Raw genomic sequence first — 21,032 nt, forward strand, 5'->3', positions numbered from 1 at the left:
GGAGCCTTAGAAGCAACATAAGGAACAGTAGAAAAGTCAAACGGTGGAAAGGTCAAACAGATTTTTATATTTAGAGTTAGAAGTAACCTCAGAGACTATTTAGACCCTCATTCTAAGGAAACTGAGACCCAAAGAGGATAAATTATTTGCCAAGATCACAAAGAATCAGAGAAAACCTTCCTTGCTTTTTCATAAAATCTTGTCTTATGCTATACATTTTGATTTAATTCAAATTTAATAGAGGCATTTATTAAGCACCTACTACATGCATGGTACTGATCTAGATGTTAAGGAGACAAAAAAAAAAAAGAAAATGAAAAGTAGTCCCTTTCCTCAGGGAGTATACATTCTTTTTACTATAAATAACTACACATTGTGCACAGTGCATTGAGAATGTTAACATTCCTTAAGACTTACCTAGGTTTGTAATCTGTAAGTGAGAAATTTCCAAATATGTTATGAAAATATGACAAAATACTTTGCCCAATGTCTCCAAAACCTCCCAGCAATATAAGATTTGTAAATCTTAGCTTCATATGCATGTGAAAATACAACCACTGCAAACACATTCTGGAGATTATAATGCTTTTATTGAATACAAAAGAGCCAAATGATGAAAGCTAACATTTTTTTTCAATCTGGAAACCCGACAGTGATAATTCCTGAAAAATAATGCCTGAAAGAATCATGCTAGAAAAGAGGATTTCTCAGTAAGGATGTAAAAATATTTATATTTCATTTCTTGTAAATAATGAAAATGTATATTCACCCAGACTCCTATAAATTGCTAAAGTGATTACTCAAAGAAACCGAACTTTTAATTTTAGGATTAAAGCTTCTTTAGAAACTCCAGATATATCAATTGTAATCTTGCACAAACAACAAAGCTCATTATTTCATCATTCACTCTAAATAAAATATCCCACTCAAAGATTTATTGAACATTTTTTCTCTTTTAAGTCTGGGCCATTTATGAGCTTTTGTCTCCCAGTTTCTTCCTGTTTGTCTTTTCTATCATTGTTTCTACAATCACTGCTGTTTCTTCATAAGTCTGAATTCGGTCAGTTGAAAACTTCTCAATAGATTCTACCACCTCTACCTTCTCATAGGTCATAGATCCATGAGGACCCTTCTCTGGTAGCCCTTTATCTGCTGCCTCAGTAGCTTTATCTTTCTTGTTCTTCTGAGAAGGGACTACAGAATGGTCATTTGGACCAGGTATGACTACTGGACAGGGCTTCACAGCCTCCTTTTCTTTTGAAATGTCATCGGTTTTTTCTCCCACTTTCCTCTGATCTCTGTTTTTGCTTTCATCCTTCACATCTCCAGCATGTTCTTGATTTTTGTATTCTCCATCATACTCCTGAGGGTCATCTTCTCCATTTGGGCATGGGGGTTCCGGCAGCCCAGGTACTGGCTCTACATCATCTTCTTCAGACATCTGGTCAATAGAAACAACAATCCCACCTTTTGCTGGGATGGATGAGGAGCAAAAGTCAGGGTCTACATAGCTGGCATCTCCTGTGACAAGTACATAACGCCCTTTGGTGTAGAGATCAGAATGAGGCTCAGGTACTTTGTCACTTCTTACTCTCTCTTTAATAATGTTGCACATTTTACCAAAGGCTTTGCTTAACCGTGCACCATCCGGCACATCTTCTGGAGCTAATTCTTGTTTTAGGGTCCCTGCTTCTCCAGGTCTCACTTCCAGCTTTGATTGCTGCTCATCTTGAAGTTGCCCTTGGTCTTTGCCTTCTATAGATTTTTTGGCTGGTTGATTCTCTAAAGTTTCATCTGCTTTGTCCTTGGCTGTAATCTCCTTCTTCCTTGAAGCTTTCTTTGGGAGACCTTTTTGTCTTGGTTTTACTGTTGTTATATCCTGCATAGCTCGGGTGATATCTTTAAAAAAAAATGTCACTAGATTGAATGTCATTATGCAAAACGAAATATAAATATTTCTTTTTGCATCTAAAATCATATTAAACAAATGTCTTTGGGACAAAAACTATGGAAGTAAATAGCTGACTAGGATTCATATTAAGGCTCTCATGTTAAGAGGCATCTTAGAAATCATCTAGTCAAGGAGTTCTTCATCTGAGGTCCATTAACTTTTTCAAATATTTTGAACTACATTTTAGTATAATTGGTTTCCTGTGTAATCTTATATTTTATTTTATGCACTTAAAAACATTCTCAGAAGGGGTCCACAGACTATTATTGGAGTCCATGGTGCAAAAAAGATTCAGAACCCCTAATCTAGTCCAAACCTTTCATTTTACAGATCACCAAACTAAGATCCAGGGAAATGAAATAATTTGTCCCAAGTCACACTACTAGTAAGTAGTAACAGAATTACAGCATGAACCCAGGTCCTCTGACTTTCTATCCTATATTCTTTCCACAGGACCACAATGCCATGAAATTATAATGTTGAAAGGGATAGCGAGAGGATAATAGGCTGCCTTAAAAGGGGGAAGGGCGGACACACAAAGATTCAAACAGTCGTCCTCAAACCCTTGAGAATTTACCATAGCCTTCATTTGAAAAACACTGAAAGAAAAGCCCTACAGTAGATATTATCAACATTACCATTTTCTCTTTCCTTCTAAAATGCTCTATTCATTCAAATCCTAGGTGGTTTGATTTCTGATTGCAATCCCTACTCTGCACAAAACTGTTTTGGTTTACATCTGTAGTGTTTTAGATAAAATGTTCAGTTATTTAGTGTTACAGACATCTTCATTACTGCCATTCTAAGCAGATTCATCATTGAGAAGCATCACCAAGGAGCAAAATAATGTAATTTCACTCTGATGGTAAGCTCCATTAAATCATATCAATAAAACAAAATTGTCTTTTGTGAGATAGTCCAGGTTTGTGAACAAAACCTATTTCCACTTCATTTTGAAATAAGGTAATATTCTGCAACCACATCTTTCCTTCAGGAACTTGAACTAAATGGTTTTTGGTATAATCTGCCTCTCGTTCAGAATGACATCTGGGCCCCTCTCAGCATAGATTATTTTTTTTAATCATTTATTTAGCACCCACTGCATACTAGGTATGAGGGAAGAAAGCAACATTCTTATCTGCCATGCTCTCTCCATGAGAACACTTTTCAGAAGTAGCGAAAGAACATGCAGAGAAGAGGCTGAAATAAGCTTTCTCTTCTCTTCTCTTCTCTTCTCTTCTCTTCCCTAAAGATGAAAGGTTTTGTTTTTAATGGAGAGAAAGGTGGAGGAGTGTTACCTTTTCTGCTGGAAGGCAGATTGTAAGAAGCTTGGTAGCTCTGGGTAAAGAGTGTGATCGGTGTTCCCACTATGGCAGAATTCAGCCTGACAAAGACAACCAGAAAGAATTATATTTCCATGCCTATTTCTTCAAGCAATCGTAATACTTTTTTTTTAACTCAGGGAACAAGATTGGCTCTTTAAGCAAAACAAGGTATGGTCTATATATCAAATTGATTATGTCGCTGGTCATTTCGAATAGATATTTGATTTAATAATAATAATGTCATATGTTAGCTATTCATCCTTTGTCTTGAAGAGGATCAATGGCACAGGGTGATGTCTTGAAATTAAGTTATAATATATAAGTATATATAATATGATGTCATAATAAGGTACCAAGATTGCAGTCCAGGAGTAGATAACATTTAGGAAGTTACTTAAAATTCATTGAGATTGAGGGACTTGCCTAGAATCTCAGTGTGAAAAGTTACACTTAAGCGTAGACCTTCCTGATTTTAAAATTACCTCTCTGCCACTCAAGTCTGTTTCTCATAATATAGGGAAAATGGATTTCTATAGAAGAACCTCTGATCTGCCCGAGTCCTGCCTCTGACCCCCTAGAGTCCAGAGCAGAAAAGGATGCCTCCTAGAGTGTTGGATAGGTGCCATGACCCTCTTGCTAGATGATTTCCACCTTTTTGGGAGGACATGGTAAACTCCACTTAAAGGGTAATAACCAAGACTGAAAATTTTCATTTCTCAGTATCACTAGTTCCTGACCTGTGCTCAAGAGAGTCCGTCACTGTACTAGCATTTATTTGTTTGTTTTTATTTATTGTAACCTTTACTTTCTGTCTTGGAATCAATACTAAATATTAGTACCAAGGCAGAAGGATGGTAAGGGACAGGCAATGGGGGTTAAGTGACTTGCCTTGGGGTCACTCAGGTAGGAAGTGTGTGAGGTGAAATTTGAACCTAGGACCATCCCCTCTCCAGTCCTGGTTCTCTATCCACTGGGACACGAAGCCGTCTCTCTACCAGCATTTATTATGAGTTAAGCACTGGGAATATAATATAAGGAGGGGTGGAGAACAACCTAGTCCCTGATTTCAAGGGTCTTACAGTCTAATGAAGGAGACTGCAGGAAAATAATTATGTACAAAAAATTGGAGGTCGTCTCGGGTTAAAAACAATAAGATTAAGAAAGCCTGGGAAAGGCTTCTTACAAAAGGTGGAATTTTTGTTGAAACTTGAGGGAAACCAGGGAAACAGTGAAGATGAGGAAAGAGAGAGTTTCAGAGAGTACGGACAGCCAATGAAAATGAACAGTCAGGAGATGGAGTGTCTCATTCCAGAGAACTATATCATTGAATTGTACGGTATGTGGAGGAGAATAAGATGTAAGAAGACTGAAAAAGTAGGAAGTAGCCAGATTATAAAGGACTTTTAAAAGCCAAACAGAGAGTTTTCTATTTGATCTGGGAAGTAATATGGAACCACTGGAATTGATTGAGTATAGGGGTGACATAGACTTGTGCAACCAGCTTTCTAGGAATATCATTTAAAAAAAAAAAAACCCTTTACTTTCTTTCTTAGAATTGATGCAAGTATTGGTTGTGAGGCAGAAGAGTAGTAAAGGCTAGGCAGCTGGGGTTAAGTGACTTTCCCTGGGTCACACAGCTAGGAAGTATCCAAAGCCAGATTTGAACCAAGATCCATCTGACTTTCTATCCACTGAACCACCTAGCTGCAATTTTACAGCTGAATAGAGGATGGACTGAATTGAGGAGAAACTTGAAGCAGGGAGGACAAATAGCAGGCTACAGCAGCAGACATAAGGAGATGAGGGGCTAGACCAGGATGGTTCCAGGGTCAGAGGAAGAAAATAGAACACATAGGAAACATGTTATGAAGGTAGACTTTGGAAATTGACTGAGTATAATGAGTAAGAAAGAAGAGTTGAGGAAATCCTTGAAAACAGTTAACCAAAAGGCAGTAAAAGGCAACCATGGAGTCAAGGTCTAGAAATTGCCTAAGCAAGCACATACTCCTCCACTGCCATGTGCTTCTTCTATAAATAATACCTGCCATGAATACAAATCTCTTCTCCCAGTGTTGGGAATCCAAGGGAAAAAAAGGCACTAAAAGCGTTCCCAAAGAATAAAGGCAAATTTTTATGGGCTATGGGGAAGGGGTATGCCCCACTCTAGATAGGAAATCACTAGAACAGGACAGGGTTAGGACTAGATTTAGGCAAAACCCAGGAACTGGATTTAGAAAAGTTGACTTCCAGTTGGCTCCAGAAAAGGTACTACTCTCAGTCACCCATCATCAAAAGGTAATTCCAGTCACTCCAGAAAAGGTCCAAAAAAAAAGGAGCAATCTTGACCAACTTCTTATTTGCTATACACATTATATTATATGAAATAGCCACTGTTTGGATCTTTTCACTATGTATTATACTTTCTGAATATTAAGAAATTATAAAATAAGCATCTTTTTGAAAGCCAAGGGGAACCAATTATCTCTCTTTATAGTATTTTCCTGAGGCTTTGGTGACATCTTAACATTCTTTAAAGTCCTACCGTCTACAACATTAAATATATAGCTTCCTCCATAATATAAATAAAAGCCCACTAGTCACAATTTCCAAAAAGATGTTACACTAACCAAAGGTCAAGAAAATGTAAGTGTGCTTTTGGCTCTTAAATATTCAGTAACTTAGTGCCACAGGCATGGCTGTCAAGATGAAAAACAAACAAACAAACTGCTTCTTATTGGTTTTTCTGGTAGTAAGTAATTTTTTTTTACTTCCTTCTTGCTTCACAACAACACAAAAAAAATTATCCATCTCGAAGCCAAGAATAATGCCTTAATAAAGAACATTTCACAGCTAAAATCCCACACCTATACTTCACTGTGTCATGTGGAGGACTCAGGATTCTCAAAAGCTTTGCCCAGGAATCAAAAGCAAAGATTTTGTGCAGGTTGTTTTTTGTTTTTTTTGGGGGGGAGGGGGAAGGTTTTATGCCGAGGCTCAGCCATGAACCATCTCTCTATCCACTGAGGACTGGGATAGCTGCATTTGTAGAAACCTACCATCAGAAAGGTGTCCACCAGCTAATGATTTTTGGAGAAAGAGTATAGCGAATTAAGGAGATGTTCTGCTAAGGTATGGAGGGGTTAAATAATCTGTGTCAGCAATGAAAGTAACCGCGCCGGTGAAATTGTACTTCTTTTGAAGTACAGACATAAACTGTGTCACACAGAGATCCCTAATCTTGGGCAACTAGGTAGCGATTCTAAGCTAGAACGTAAGGGTTAAAAAAAATAATGTAAATCAATTCAGAATCCAGATAGAACTAAATTTCTCTCTATATAAACCTTAAGGCTTTGACATATATATAAATTAATGATCAACTGTACCTAATGAGCCATAAAAATGTCCCTGATTTGAGGCTCCTAATATAATTATTGAATGAAAACTTGTGTCCTCCTAGACATTTGGATCTGTTAGGGAATTTAATAATGGACCTAGATCCAATCAGAGCAATAGTTTGGAACAAAGGTTCAGCTGAAAGCTATGTTACTAGGCAGAGGAGATGATTGACTTTTGTTAATAGGATTGAACTTCCTTTATTCAAAGCTGGCATCTCCCTTTAAAAGTAATAGCTTCCCATGAGGCAACTAGGTGACTTAGTAGATAGAGAACCAGGCCTGGAGACCAGAGGTCCTGGGTTCTAATATGATTTCAGACACTTTCCAGCTCTCCTGGGCAAGTCACTTAGTCTCAATTGCTTATCCCTTACAATGCTTTTCTGCCTTGGAACCAATACTTAGCAGCAATTTAAGACAGAAGGTATGGATTGAAAATAAATATAAGTAATAGGCACTCTCTCACCCCAATCCCCTCAAATTGTTTGGAATGCAAACAAGCAATTTGCCTCCAACTTTCAAAGATAAATGAGGATCAGGGAATAGATATTACAACAAAGTAGGTGATAAAATATTGCCCAACTAGATCAGCAGTAGTAGGAATGGTACAGGAAAAATATTTATGAGATTTCCTGCTTTATTTTCTTGGGACCAGGTGAGAAGCTTCATCTCTGGTAGGCAGAGCAATAATCTAGCCACAATATACACAAATACAGTCTTTGTATCCCTTAGTATTTCTTTCTCTTCCTGTCTCATACACACAAATATAACCTGATTACAAATTAGCAAAAGAACACTCCAAGAGAGGTGCTGATTACTTCTTATCTACAGTAAATCCATCTAGGAAAGGTTACGTGAATGTCCCTTTAAACTTATTATGGGAGGGACAGTTAGGTGACTTAGTGAATTGAGATCCAGCCCTGAAGACAGTAGGTCTGGGATTCAAATTTGACCTGGACAGCTCCTAATGTGTGACCCTGGGCAAGTCACTTAACCTCTATTGCCTAGCCCAGTGATTCCCAAAGTGGGCGCCACCACCCCCTGGTGGGTGCTGCAGCAATCCAGGGGGTACGGCGATGGCCACAGGTGCATTTATCCTTCCTATTAATTGCTATTAAAAATTTTTTTAAATTAATTTCCAGGGGGCTAAGTAATATTTTTTCTGAAAAGGGGGTGATAGGTCAAAAAAGTTTGGGAACTATTGGCCTGGCCCTTACTATTCTTCTACCTTAGAACCAATACACAGTATTAATTCTAAGACAGACCATAAGGGTTTAAAAATAAAATGTTTAAAAACTTAATGTGGGGGGCAGCTGGGTAGCTCAGTGGATTGAGAACCAGACCTAGAGACTGGAGGTCCTAGGTTCAAATCTGGCCTCAGACACTTCCCAGCTGCGTGACCCTGGACAAGTCACTTAACCCCCATTGCCTAGCCCTTACCACTCTTGTGCTTTGGAGCCAATACACAGTATTGACTCCAAGACGGAAGGTAAGGGTTTAAAAAAAAAAACCTTAATGTGTAATGATATATTCTTATCTAACAATATCCATTTGTAGAAGTCATTTCTCCCATCAAAAATAACACATCTGGAATTATTCTTTAATTCAAAAGAGCTGTGATTCCTTTAGTCAAGATATTCCCCCACTAACACAGTTCACAACCCCTTCAAACTATAGAGGACAATTTTATGAACTGCTATGATTTTTAAAATTCATGGCATGATAGTTTTCTAGTGATGAGCCTCTCCAAACTTAATTAGGAGGGTCCTTGTGCAACAGCTGATCACTGGGTTCCTACTCCAAACCTTGACAGCTTGGCAGGTCCTAAGAGGGCTTTTAGTCAACGGACGTAGCCCCCAAAAACCTCCAACACAATGAGTAGGACATTGAATGAAGGATTTGGAATCACAAATACTTTTCAATAATCAATACTGACAGACTATTTAAATTCAGATTATGTTTAGTGATAAAAGAACATTCATATTTGGACAAGAACATGATAAAAGGGAAGTACATTGAGAAGTACTCCAAATCAATGCAATCATTTTGGAAAGCAATTTGAAGTTATGAAAATAAAATTTCTAAAATGTCTAGAGTTTCAACCCAGAGATTTCACTACTAGACGTATACCCCAAGGAGGCCATTGATAAGAAGAAAGTACATATATACATCAAAATATTGGTAGTAATATTTTTTTTGAGATAGCAAAGAATTGGAAATTAAGTAGATGTACATCAGCTACAGGAAGGGGGTGTCTAAACAAATTGTGGCAAATTCATGTAATAGAATATTACTGTGCTAGAAGAAATGACATGATGAAGACCAAAACTTGGAAAGATTTATATGAACTAATGCAGAATGAAGTTAGCATATCTAAGAAAACAATATAAACAATGACTCCAATAATGTCAATGGAAAGAACCACCACAAAATGATCAAAAGAGAATGTTTCGAATTAGAAGAAACAAGCACGACTCCAAAGAAAAGACAAGAAAGAACATCCCAAAGATGCCTTTTGTAGAGAAGGGTTATCTATGGGTGTGGTACAAAGCACATGTTTTGAAACTTTTTCTATTTATTGGTCATTTCTATTTCTATTTATGGATCAGAATTTATTGATCAGAAATTTAATGATTTCTTTTCTCTCTCTCTTATTTAGAAATATTATTTCTTATAAAGGAAGGCTCTCTCTAAGAGAGGGTAGAAAAGGGAAACTGGGGGAAATTTTAATGACATAAAAAGGTAAAATGAAATGGGCAAATAGGTAGCAAATTGGATCAACCACCAGGCCTGGATTCAAATCTGGCATCCAGTATTTCCTAGCTGTGTGACTCTGGGCAAGTCACTTAATCCCAATTGCCAAACCCTTGCTGGTCTTGTCTTAGAACGAATTCTAAGAGGCAGGTAGAGGGCTCAATGGATAGACTGCCAGGGCTGGAGACAGGAGGTCCTGATCTCAGACACTTGCTAGCTATGTGACCCTAAGCAAGTCACTGAACCCCAACTGCCTAGCACTTACTGCCCTTCTGCCTTGGAACTGATAGATACTTAGTACTGAGGTAAAAGTTTAAAAATAAAAATAATGACAGAAACTAGTTCAATAAATGAATCTATTTTAAGTGTTATTTAAAAAAGAACAAGAACAAAAAAAATGTACCCCAAATAGAACAAAGTACTCTGAACCTACAGAAAGACTCCTGATAAAAAGAGCCCTCCAGTCAGACCATCCTCAGAGCCAGAATCAAAAACAAATATATCAAAGCATAAAGTTAAAAGCGTAATCTCCTGTTCTCTCTTCGGATCTGACTGCCCAGCTCCCCTTGTAAGAGTCACATTTCTCCCAAAACAATAAGCTTCCCGCATCACAGAAGTGAAACGTTCCCTTTCCGTGGCAGTACCTGTTATCTTCGTTCTCAATGATGCGCTTGTATCGCTCCAATTCATTTTCCAGCGATTGCTGGTATATTGCCAGCTGGCGGCAGTCATTAGTGTATTTTTCCAGCATTCTTTCTGCATCTTCAATCTCTTTCCTCAGAGTTTCAATCTGCTCATTGTAAAGTTGAATCTCATCATCGTAACTCTCTTGGGTATGTTTAATAGTTTGTTCCAGTGTCACAGTCTGTTGAGCAAAGGCACAAACATTTAAAAAAAAAAAAAAGAAAAGAAAAAGGTTTACCAAGTTCACCGACACATTTTTTCCATGAGCAAGTACAGACTTAGATTTTTTTTAATGATGTATACATGTATACACACACGTATGTATATATTTAAGTGTGCTTCTGTGTGGATATCCGTGTGTGTGAATATAATTCAAAGCATCCACTCCAACCTTCTTCTTGATACCCACTCTGTTGATTCATGCCTCTAAGACTGCTCTCCTGGGACTATGCCCTTGATAATTTAATATACTTAGCCCTGAATACTTGCCCTGGGACTGATACTATCCTAATGGGGGAGCACTTGAGCCCAAACTCCCATAGCCCACTCATCTTCTTACCATCTTGCCCTGATGCCTTATACCTGCACTGGCGAAGACATGGCACATGTGCAGGGCTGGCTCTTGGGGAGCTGTTCTGTTCCCCCTTTTCCCAGTATCTGGACATTTTTACATGCCCCAACTCTCTGTCCTGGTGCCCAAAGCAAGGACTTTCTCCCTTAGTTCTCTCCAGTAATGCTGGACTCACAGACAGCTTGAATTTGCCCCCTGGGCACCCAAACTTGGAAAAGGTTCACCTGTGCTGCCCTATACCTTCCATCCCCTGCCCTACTTCCCTCCACAACACATGCCATGTTCTGCCTTTTGTTCTAGGAATCCTAATGAAATCAATATTACTATTATCTAATGACTCATCTTCTCTTTGGTTCGACTCACCCTCCTTGTGACTTATTAGACCAAAATGCCTCTAATACTCCCCAATATGTGTCATCTCCCCATATTAGAAAAGAAACTCAAAGAACTGCTCACTTTTGAATGTATATCCCCAGGGTTCAACACAGTATTTGGTACATAATAAGTACTTAATCCATAAAAGTCAGTATGGGTAATCCCTGTTGTGATGGAGATCACAACCCTTCTGCAGCTTCATAGTGGACCAACTTGGTGACAAGGCTCTTCAAAATCAGCTAGACTAGACTTTAGATGGCAAACAAATGAAAATGCATAAACAGGTCAATATTTGACTTCTGTCTAATTTAACAGAACCTTCCAGGTCTTAGTCTCTGCTGGCATAGTATTTGAGAATTCTAGGTCCCAAGAGCTCTTCGTATGTGCACATGTATATTATATGATACATAATCTGTAATTATATTATATGTTATTTATGTTGTGTGTTATAATTATGTGTTAGTGTGTATGTGTGTATGGGAATGTAGGTTGTTCAGTGGATAAAGAACCAAGCCTGGAGTCAAGAGAACCTGGGTTCCAATCTAGTCTCAGACACTTCTTAGCTCTGTGACCCCATTTGCCTAGTTAGAGTTGTTAGTAATACAGAAAGTAAGAGTTTAAATTCTATATATTATATATAGAAGGTTCCACTAAACCAGTGATTCCCAAAGTGGGCGCCACTGCCCCCTGGTGGGTGCTGCAGCGATCCAGGGGAGTGGTGATGGCCACACTTTTTTTGTATTACATTCTATTCTGAGTTCAATAAATAGTTTCATAATTTCCAGGGGGAGCTAAGTAATATTTTTTCTGGAAAAGGGGGCAGTAGGCCAAAAAAGTTTGGGAACCACTGCTCTAAACCATGAAAAAAGTCAAATATAGGCTCAGTTTTGGCTTTTTGCTTGATACATCTATGTGTATATATGTACACATATATGTATGTATGTTTATAGACCTATATAAATATGTGTGTATATATATACACATATCTAATCAAATATATGTGAGTATATATACATACAAAAATGGTAGTTGACAACATTGGTACCATTTTGGATCTCATAGATAAGAAAAATATTAAAATACACCTGAATATGTTGTTTAAAGTGTATATATACATATAAATGATCTAATAAGTTATGCCTTGATAAATCAGATTTTTTAAAAACACTCCTTAAAATGCCTATTTATTGGGAATTAAAACATTTTTCAGAACCAGATGGATCCAATATGGGTCTAATTACTAAAGAAAATCAGAAGAAGTAATAGCACATACCCAATATATACTATGTTTATTGCATTGTAATAATGAAGGGAAAATTATCTTCTTATTTTTATTTTGTCTTTATCCTTATAGTAATGTTGGGAATTTTCCAGTTTCTCTTGACTTTTGCTAAGTAGAGTTGCATGTGTGTTTAGGTCAGTTAGAAATGCACAGGTGTACCTGGGAAGAGAATACTAGCATGAAACACTTGTCTCACAATCAGAAGACATAGTTTGAATGCCAGACAGAGCCAGAACTAGGAATTTTTGTGCCTGGGGCAAGTGTTACAAACTACACCTAGATTAAGCAACGTAAAGAAAATACTCATAAGGGAGGGGTTTGAGAGAGTTGGAAAGCACACTTTGATGAGAGGACCAAAACCTCAAGGCACTGGTGCAAGACTCTTACACAAGGAAAGGGAGCAGAGCTGGGCAGGGGAGAAATTCACCTCATTGTACCATCTGGCAAATTCCCATTTTACTTAACTATTCCTGATAATTAGGTGCCAAACTTTGATTTGTCCTCCACTTGACTGCCGATGTGATTTTACTAAAGAGTGGAACGAACTGTGTCACTCCTGTTATCTTTCTGTTTTTTCTGGGATTAAATATAAATATAATCTCCTCTTCACAAACTCTACCTTTTCTATTGTTCCATACTTCTTACACATTATTTCCTTCCATATACTCTACTATCCTTCTTGTTGGTCCTCATACATAATAATTCCATCTCTGTGACATCATATTAGTTCTCCCTGTGCCTAGAATTCTTTCTTTCTTCATCTTAACTTCTTAGAATCCCTGTTTTCCTTCAAGAAGAACCATCTTCTTCAAGAGCTCTTTTTCAATCTCCTCCAACTACCAGCATCTTCCTCTGGAAAGTAAATTTGTATCTATTTTGTACATATCTTTTATATACATATATATGAATATACAAGCGGCTAGGTAGCTCAATAGATAGAGAGGTGAGCCTGGAGTCAAGAAAACCTGCATTCAAATCCATACTCTGGGCAAGTCACTTAATCTCTGTTTGCCAAAATCCACTGGAAAAGAAAATAGCAAAAGAAAACTCCATGGACATTATTATTGTGGTATGGTCCCTGGAGTCACAAAGAGTCAGTCATAACTGAGTGATTAGACAACAACAACAATATATGGGCATATACATATAACTATATATATGTGTATACATATATCTGGGGGCATATATAAATGCACCTATGTAAAAATGCCTGTGTATAGGCATGTACTATCTTCCCCCATTAGAATATAAGCTTCTTGAAGGCCTTCACTATTTATGTCTTTTTTTTGCAATCCTAACTGCTTATCACACTGTCTGGCACTGAGCAACAAATGTTTTTTTATTAAGTATCAAATTAGTGATTGAGTAGCTTGAGTAACAAACATTCATTGATTGGCTTTTTTTTTTTAACTCTGCTAGAGTATGTTGTGTCAGAGCCCTTTAAATATTGTGCCCTGGTGGGAAGAAAAAAGCTCCAGTCACCCCACCCTAGTTACTGCTCTCATCCCAGTTCTGACTGTTAGCAAATCACTTTATTTCTCTAAATTCCAATTCACTGTAAAATGGGGAAGAGGGCACAAGCAGGGAGGAAATGATACTTGCATTGACTACTTCACAAAATTACTATGAGAAAAGCACTTTCCAAACCTTAAAACGCTATAGAAAAGCGAACTATTAATAAAAATTTCCACTCACACAATCACCAAGACCAAATAACAATTACAGACAAAAGAATGCCGGGGAAAAGGGGGGGGGGGGAGTGTTCTGCTTGATTAACTTTACTACTGCCATATTTACTACTGGCAAATTTTTGACATTTACATCTGCAAGACTCATATTTTAATATCTCAGCCCTTCCTCTCTGTCTCATTTCTTCATCTGGCAGACAGCTAGAACTCTGATAGCTTCCATGAGATATTATTCTGGTCAATATTCATAGCACTGCCCCTGTCTACAAAAGATGCATATAAGTTCAGATATACCCTGGGAGAAAAGAATCTAATAAAGAAAAATTCAGAATTTCAATTTGAAGTGAGTGCATTATCCAAGCTGGATCTGTACATGCAAATTGCTTCACTGCATTTTTTAATGTATTCAGCATAATTTCTTTAAATAGATTTACAAAAAGTGGATTATACGCCATTTTTTTAGAGGAAAGTAGGTAGAGTTTGGGGCATAGAATCAGGAAATCCCAAATTCAAATCTAATCTCAGACACTAGTTGTATGTCCCTGGGCAAGTCACCTAACCCTGTTTGCCTTAGATTTCTCATCTTTAAAATGAGCCAGAAAAGAAAATGACAAACCACTCTAGTATCTTTGCCAAGAAAATACCAAATGGAGTCACAAAAAAGTCAGACATGCCTGAAACGACTCAGGCACTCAGCTATGACGTAAAATGAATAGACCACTTCTCAAAACTCAGACAACAAGCTAACTTTTTGAGTGAGAGTGTATGTAGGACTTACTATGCTTTTGTGTGAGTTGGAGAGGTGGAGAGTGGAATGCAAAGAGAAAGGATCTAGACCTCTGATTTCTTCATGGTAGAAAAGTAGCATATAAGTCTTCAATTGTCCTGCAATTCATAGTCACAGAATTGTTTGGGCCATGAGAGGAAATTCTGCCAGTATGTGTCAGAGCCAGGATTTGAATGCAGATCATTCAGCCATCAAGACTGCTGCTCTGTCCACTAAGCCATGCTGCCTAGTACAATATCCTGACAACACTGTACCTGCTGCAAAGCAAAAACTTCTAAAGAACAGAAGAATTTGAAGGACAGCATGGAGAATTGTGCAAGGAATTTAAGGCTCAAAAGGTAAGAATTATTTCTTAGCAAAAGAGAAACAGAAACATGAAGTCAAGCTTTTCATCTTGCCTCTAAATTAAGGGGGTTAGACAGATGATCTCTAAGGTCTCTTCCAGCTTTCAATCTACAATCCTATGATCTCTCTTTAGAGCTCTGAGAAACTAGACCTGTCAACGATGCTGACAGTGATGGCAGCTTAAAGAGACTTGAAGTTCTTCCTGATTTTAACTAAACCTCAAATGGCCATAAAAACTTGAGTATAGTATGCAAAAAATATAAAAGAATCCTGAAGGTTACAATCTATAATACTTATCCTCCTTCCCTTTGCAGAGCTGGGAGGCCCACAAGCTCTGTACAGTGTGCATATTTTCATACTTTATGTACCAAGAGATAGCTATGCTGATTTTTTTTGCTCTAATTTTGTCTAATCTTTAAAAGAAATTATCTAAATTATTTATTTAAAAATAAAGAATACTATTCTTTCCAAGTATTTTGGTGAGAAACTAGGTAACTTAAAGGACTTTAGAAGTATATGGTGCCCCATTGCCCACCCTTACCAATCTTCCACCTATGAGACAATACACCAAAGTACAAGGGTTTAAAAAAAAAAAAAAGAAGTATATGGTGGAGAGGGCAGGTAGGTGGTTCAGTGGATTGAGAGCCAGGCCTAGTGTTCAAAACTGGCCTAGACACATCTTAACTGTGTGACCCTGGGCAAGTCACTTAACACCCCATTGCCTAGCTCTTAACCCTCTTCTGCCTTGGAACCAATACATTATAAGGTAAAGACTGTTTGGAAAAGAAGAATATGCTAGAGATCATTGAAAAATAAAGGGAAGGGAAAAATCATAAATGTGAATGGGATAAACTCACCTATAATTGGAAAAAAAACAGTAAAATGGTTTAGAAAGGAGAATGCAATATGTTTACAAGACACACTTGAAATATAAAGATTCACATAGATTTAAATTAAAGGTCTGGAGAAAAATCTAGTATGCTTTATATGAAGTAAAGATGTCAGAACTCTGATCAGTTCAATAATCAGTCGTGTTTCCAGAGGATCAACAATGACGCCTCATCTCCTGAGAGGGAAGTTATAGACTCAGAGTATAGAATGAAAGACATGTTTTGGTTGTGGTTAATAGAGAATTTGTTTTGCTTGACTATGCAGATGAGTTAAATGTAGGGGCATACTGAAATCCACTCTAATTATTAAATTTTCAGCACAACCACTTACATTTCAAAAATCAGTAAGTACTCCAATTTAGGACTTGATTTATCATTTTGTAAACTGTCTGTTTTTAACAAAGTGATGGAGACAATGTTAACAATGCAGATTAAGCTTTAAAGTGTGTCATATGTACTTTTTTTTTTAAACCCTTACTTTCTGTCTTAGAATCAATACTGTGTAATAGTTCTAAGACAGAAGAGTGGTAAGGGCTAGGCAATGAGGGTTAAGTGACTTGCCCCAGGTTACACAGCTAGGAAGTATCTGAGGTCAGATTTAAATACAGGACCTCCCATCTCTGGGCCTGGCTCTCAATCCACTGAACCACTTCACTGCCCCATATATACTTTTTTTTTTTAATCAGTTGTTGAACATTTGTTTTTCTTTTCTTATCTTTTTTTTTTTTGGAGGAAGTAGGAGTTGAAGGAAGAAAATGCTAGATAATTGACAAAAAAGAAAAAGAAAATTAAAGTTACATTTTTTAAAACACGTGCTGAGATAAAGCAGTGATCAACCTTGGTCCCTGAAAATAGATAATGAAATAGACTTTCTTTCTAGAGAAAGTAGGAGATTCTAGAAGCAGAATGTCAGACTTCCATGATGCATATGATATATACAGTTATTTTCCAGTCAGTTTCAGTGAACTGTTTTTCATTGTTACTAGGAAAGTTTCCATGGCAAGCAAGAGGGGATATTGAGATACTGACTTCAGTATAAAAAAAACAAAAGGCAACAATAAAAATATTAATTAAGTGCTAGATTCAAGAGTTAGAGAACATAGGTACAAATCCAACTGCTCTTTTTTGGACTTTTCCATCCTGCCCCCCAGAAACCTCACCATCAGGAACCTATTATCATCAAAGAAAGCTTTAGCCATGGTATTCATATTTCTGCAGTATCCTCTGCCCCTCTGATTGAAGAGTGAGTGAAGAGCTTCTCCCAATACTCTATTTCAGAATAATACCCAGGCCAGGCATCTCTTCATTTTCCTCCTGGCTGTCCTCCTTTGGCTTTTGCCATCATATGAGGTACTTCTTCCCTCCTTTTCAGCTTCTTTTTATTTGTTGTCTTTTCTAGATTGTTCCTTGTGGGCAAGAACTTTCTTCTTTTGCACTTGCAACACCAACACTTAACATAGTGCCTGACACATATTAGGTGCTTAATGTTTCTTGACTCATTGACCTCCAATGTGACCTTGGGAGAAAATCATTTAACATCTCTGGACCCTTTCTTTTTTATTTTAACAATTTTTTTCTACTAACAAGGATTTTTAAACCTCCCACTCACTTTCCCCCCACTGCTGATAAAAAAGAAGATCAAAGCCTTGTTAACAAATGTATATAGTCAAGCAAAGCAAATTCCCACATTGGCCATGACCTAAAAAACCATGTCACAGTCTGCACATTTAATCAATCAGCTCTTCTAGGGAAGGTGAGAAGCCTTCTTTGTCTCTGGTGATCTCGAATCATGATTGATCATTGCATTGATTGGAGCGCTCAGATCTTTCAGTGCTGTCCATTTTTAACAATGTTGTTCAAAATGAGACTGAGCACTAAATGACCTCTTCTCTGCTTCTTCTAAATCTATGAACTGCTTTGTTTATATAGAGCTTTGCCAAAATCCACCACAAGGTGGCGCCAAATCATTTACTAAAAATGTATTTACTTGAGATTGGCTACAGCGTTTCAATCCAGACTAATGACTTGGCTACAGTAATAATTGCCTCAACTATGCTTTTTCCTCCTAAGTACAACTTCTCTGGCACTGAATCTGTCAGATGGTGCTCTTTTGACAATAACAGCAAATTACTATTTAATTAAATAATAAATAGTAAAAAAAAATAGTAAATAGTAGTAGTAATAATAACATTACCCTTCTTAGTTTTGTATCTTTTCTCAGTTCTCTTTATTTCTGGGAGTAGTCAGGCCTCTTTCCTTACTAGTTCCTCTGCCTTTTGTTAAATCTCATAACGATTAGATAGGTAGATAGATAGATGGATGGATGGATGGACGGACGGACGGACGGACGGACGGACGGACGGACAGACAGACAGACAGACAGATAGATAGATAGATAGATAGATAGATTGATATAGAAAGATAGAGACAGAGAGGGACAGAGGAAAAAAGAGACAGACAGAAAGATAGAGAGATGGAGAGATAGATTAGATTAGGTATAAAATATAAAGATTTATATTATATATTACATATATAAAGATTGTNACTAATGACTTGGCTACAGTAATAATTGCCTCAACTATGCTTTTTCCTCCTAAGTACAACTTCTCTGGCACTGAATCTGTCAGATGGTGCTCTTTTGACAATAACAGCAAATTACTATTTAATTAAATAATAAATAGTAAAAAAAAATAGTAAATAGTAGTAGTAATAATAACATTACCCTTCTTAGTTTTGTATCTTTTCTCAGTTCTCTTTATTTCTGGGAGTAGTCAGGCCTCTTTCCTTACTAGTTCCTCTGCCTTTTGTTAAATCTCATAACGATTAGATAGGTAGATAGATAGATGGATGGATGGATGGACGGACGGACGGACGGACGGACGGACGGACGGACAGACAGACAGACAGACAGATAGATAGATAGATAGATAGATAGATTGATATAGAAAGATAGAGACAGAGAGGGACAGAGGAAAAAAGAGACAGACAGAAAGATAGAGAGATGGAGAGATAGATTAGATTAGGTATAAAATATAAAGATTTATATTATATATTACATATATAAAGATTGTATTCTATATAACACTATATAACATAACATATCTTGTGTATTAATAGATTATATAATCTATAATATATACTTAGATCATATAGATTATAGATGTATATAATGATCTATATATTATATAATCTATAAATACAATCTATGTGTATTTTATAGATTATATATTGTATTTATATCTATAAATAGATTGTATTTATAGATTATATGATATATAGATACATAGATTATATTGTATATGTCTATATACACATATGTAAATAAATATATGTGTGTTTATATACACATAAATATCTATACTTCCTATATATAGGATAAATAGTGCCTATAGTTTCATAAATCCCATAGAGACCCAGTATTTCCTATATATATAGCATTATGATGAGAATTATACTATACCATCTCTCTAAAGAAACACTATGTTATACTTGCATCTTCTTAATACCAGCAATATAACTTTTTTTTTCCTTGAACTTCTAGAGTGGTGATCTGGCTGTATAAGCAGCAATATTACTCTATATGATTAAAGGGAATCCCTGTTTGGGTTGGATTTTGTAACTTCTGAGCTCCCTTCCCACCCTGAGATCCTCTGATTCATTCTCTGTGATGTCCAGTCAATGGGCACAGCAGGCCCATTCACACAATGATACAAGTGAAGCTTTCCCCTTTTTCCCCCATTCTTTCTAATCCCTCTAGAGAATGATTTTGACTTTGTGTTGAACAATACGATTGCTCCCTATTCATGATTTAACCATAGTCTTAAAGGGACCTAGAATTGGAACAAAATTTTCTGATTTGACTTCTTTATTTCTATTGACTTTCATTTTGAGGCAGTTGGTGGCATAAGGAATAGAGTGCTGGACCTGGAGTGAGAATGAGCTGAGTTCAAATCCAGTCTCACATTTAATAGCTGTGTGTGATCCTAGACAAGTCACTTAACTTCTGTTTATCGCAGTTTCTTCAACTGTAAAATGGGGACAATAATAGCACCTATCTCTCAGGGTTTGGGGGATGGTCAAATAAGACAACATTTATATAAAGGACTTAGTGCAGTGTCCTGCATATAGTATAAGGCACTGTCTAAATCTGTATTCTCTTCCCTTCCTTTTTGGAGATGGTAGCATTCTCAGTGTTGTTTTAGCTTAAAGTTTGAAGTCTTCGAATTGTGTATGAAAACAGGATGAAGAAAAGCAGAGGGAGAAACTGGAGAAGAAAGCATGCTGGCAAGGAAGAAAAAATTATATGAACTAAAGTTTAACATCTCTTTGGTTTCTTGTTTTTCCAGGCAAATTTGATTCACAATGAAGTGCACACACCATTTATTTTAACCAAACTTCGAACTTGAAGAGAAGATACACATAATTATGTTTTCTAAGCTTGGTATCACCACAAGGAGAGACTGGGGCAAAGTAAAAAAAAATAGTCTTGATAAAAAATCAAAACTTTTATACACTTCCTCCTAATCTTGACAATCTAAAGAAACATGGGGAGCACTGGGGCATTACATTGCAAATTAATGCTCTTAGAAGTGTCTAAATAGTAAAAGGGGACCCTAATGTCTCTGGAGATTGTAAGGAAAGGTACCTCAGCCTGTAGCTTGGATTTCTGCATCTGTAACTGGGCCAGGATACCTTTATATTCTTCCAGCTGGCTCTGCAGAATGGGAACTCTCCTTTCAGCTATGAGCTTCTCCTGAAACAAAATTTAAAAAATGTTTGCTGTTTAAAACAGACTCCCAGAATTTGAAGATTAGCGCTTCTAAATCCCAAAAGCCACCGGCAAAGATCCTGGGACTAGGGTTAGGTGGAAGAACGTTGGAGGAAGAGAGGTTCAGTCAAATCTAGTCAAGTCAATAAGCATGCATTATATACCCCCTAAAAGCCTGGCACTTTGCTAAATGCTAGGAATTTTTTAAAGACCCCCCCCC

At 37.1% G+C, this 21,032-nt stretch overlaps 1 protein-coding gene across 1 annotated transcript in view; it reads right to left on the reverse strand.

Moving 5' to 3' along the window:
- Nucleotides 1-970: 970 nt before the first annotated feature.
- BFSP1 (beaded filament structural protein 1) overlaps nt 971-21,032 on the reverse strand; it is a 53,650-nt gene continuing 33,588 nt past the window's right edge. The window contains exons 2-5 of the mRNA XM_044659496.1: nt 20,690-20,804; nt 10,067-10,287; nt 3,250-3,335; nt 971-1,899 (exon numbers count right to left, since the gene is read on the reverse strand). Of these exons, the coding sequence (XP_044515431.1) occupies nt 971-1,899; nt 3,250-3,335; nt 10,067-10,287; nt 20,690-20,804 (1,351 nt within the window). The remainder of the gene's footprint in view (nt 1,900-3,249; nt 3,336-10,066; nt 10,288-20,689; nt 20,805-21,032) is intronic.

Source organism: Gracilinanus agilis, chromosome 2 (genome assembly GCF_016433145.1).
Source record: "Gracilinanus agilis isolate LMUSP501 chromosome 2, AgileGrace, whole genome shotgun sequence".
In the NCBI taxonomy this organism is placed as follows: Eukaryota; Metazoa; Chordata; class Mammalia; order Didelphimorphia; family Didelphidae; genus Gracilinanus; species Gracilinanus agilis.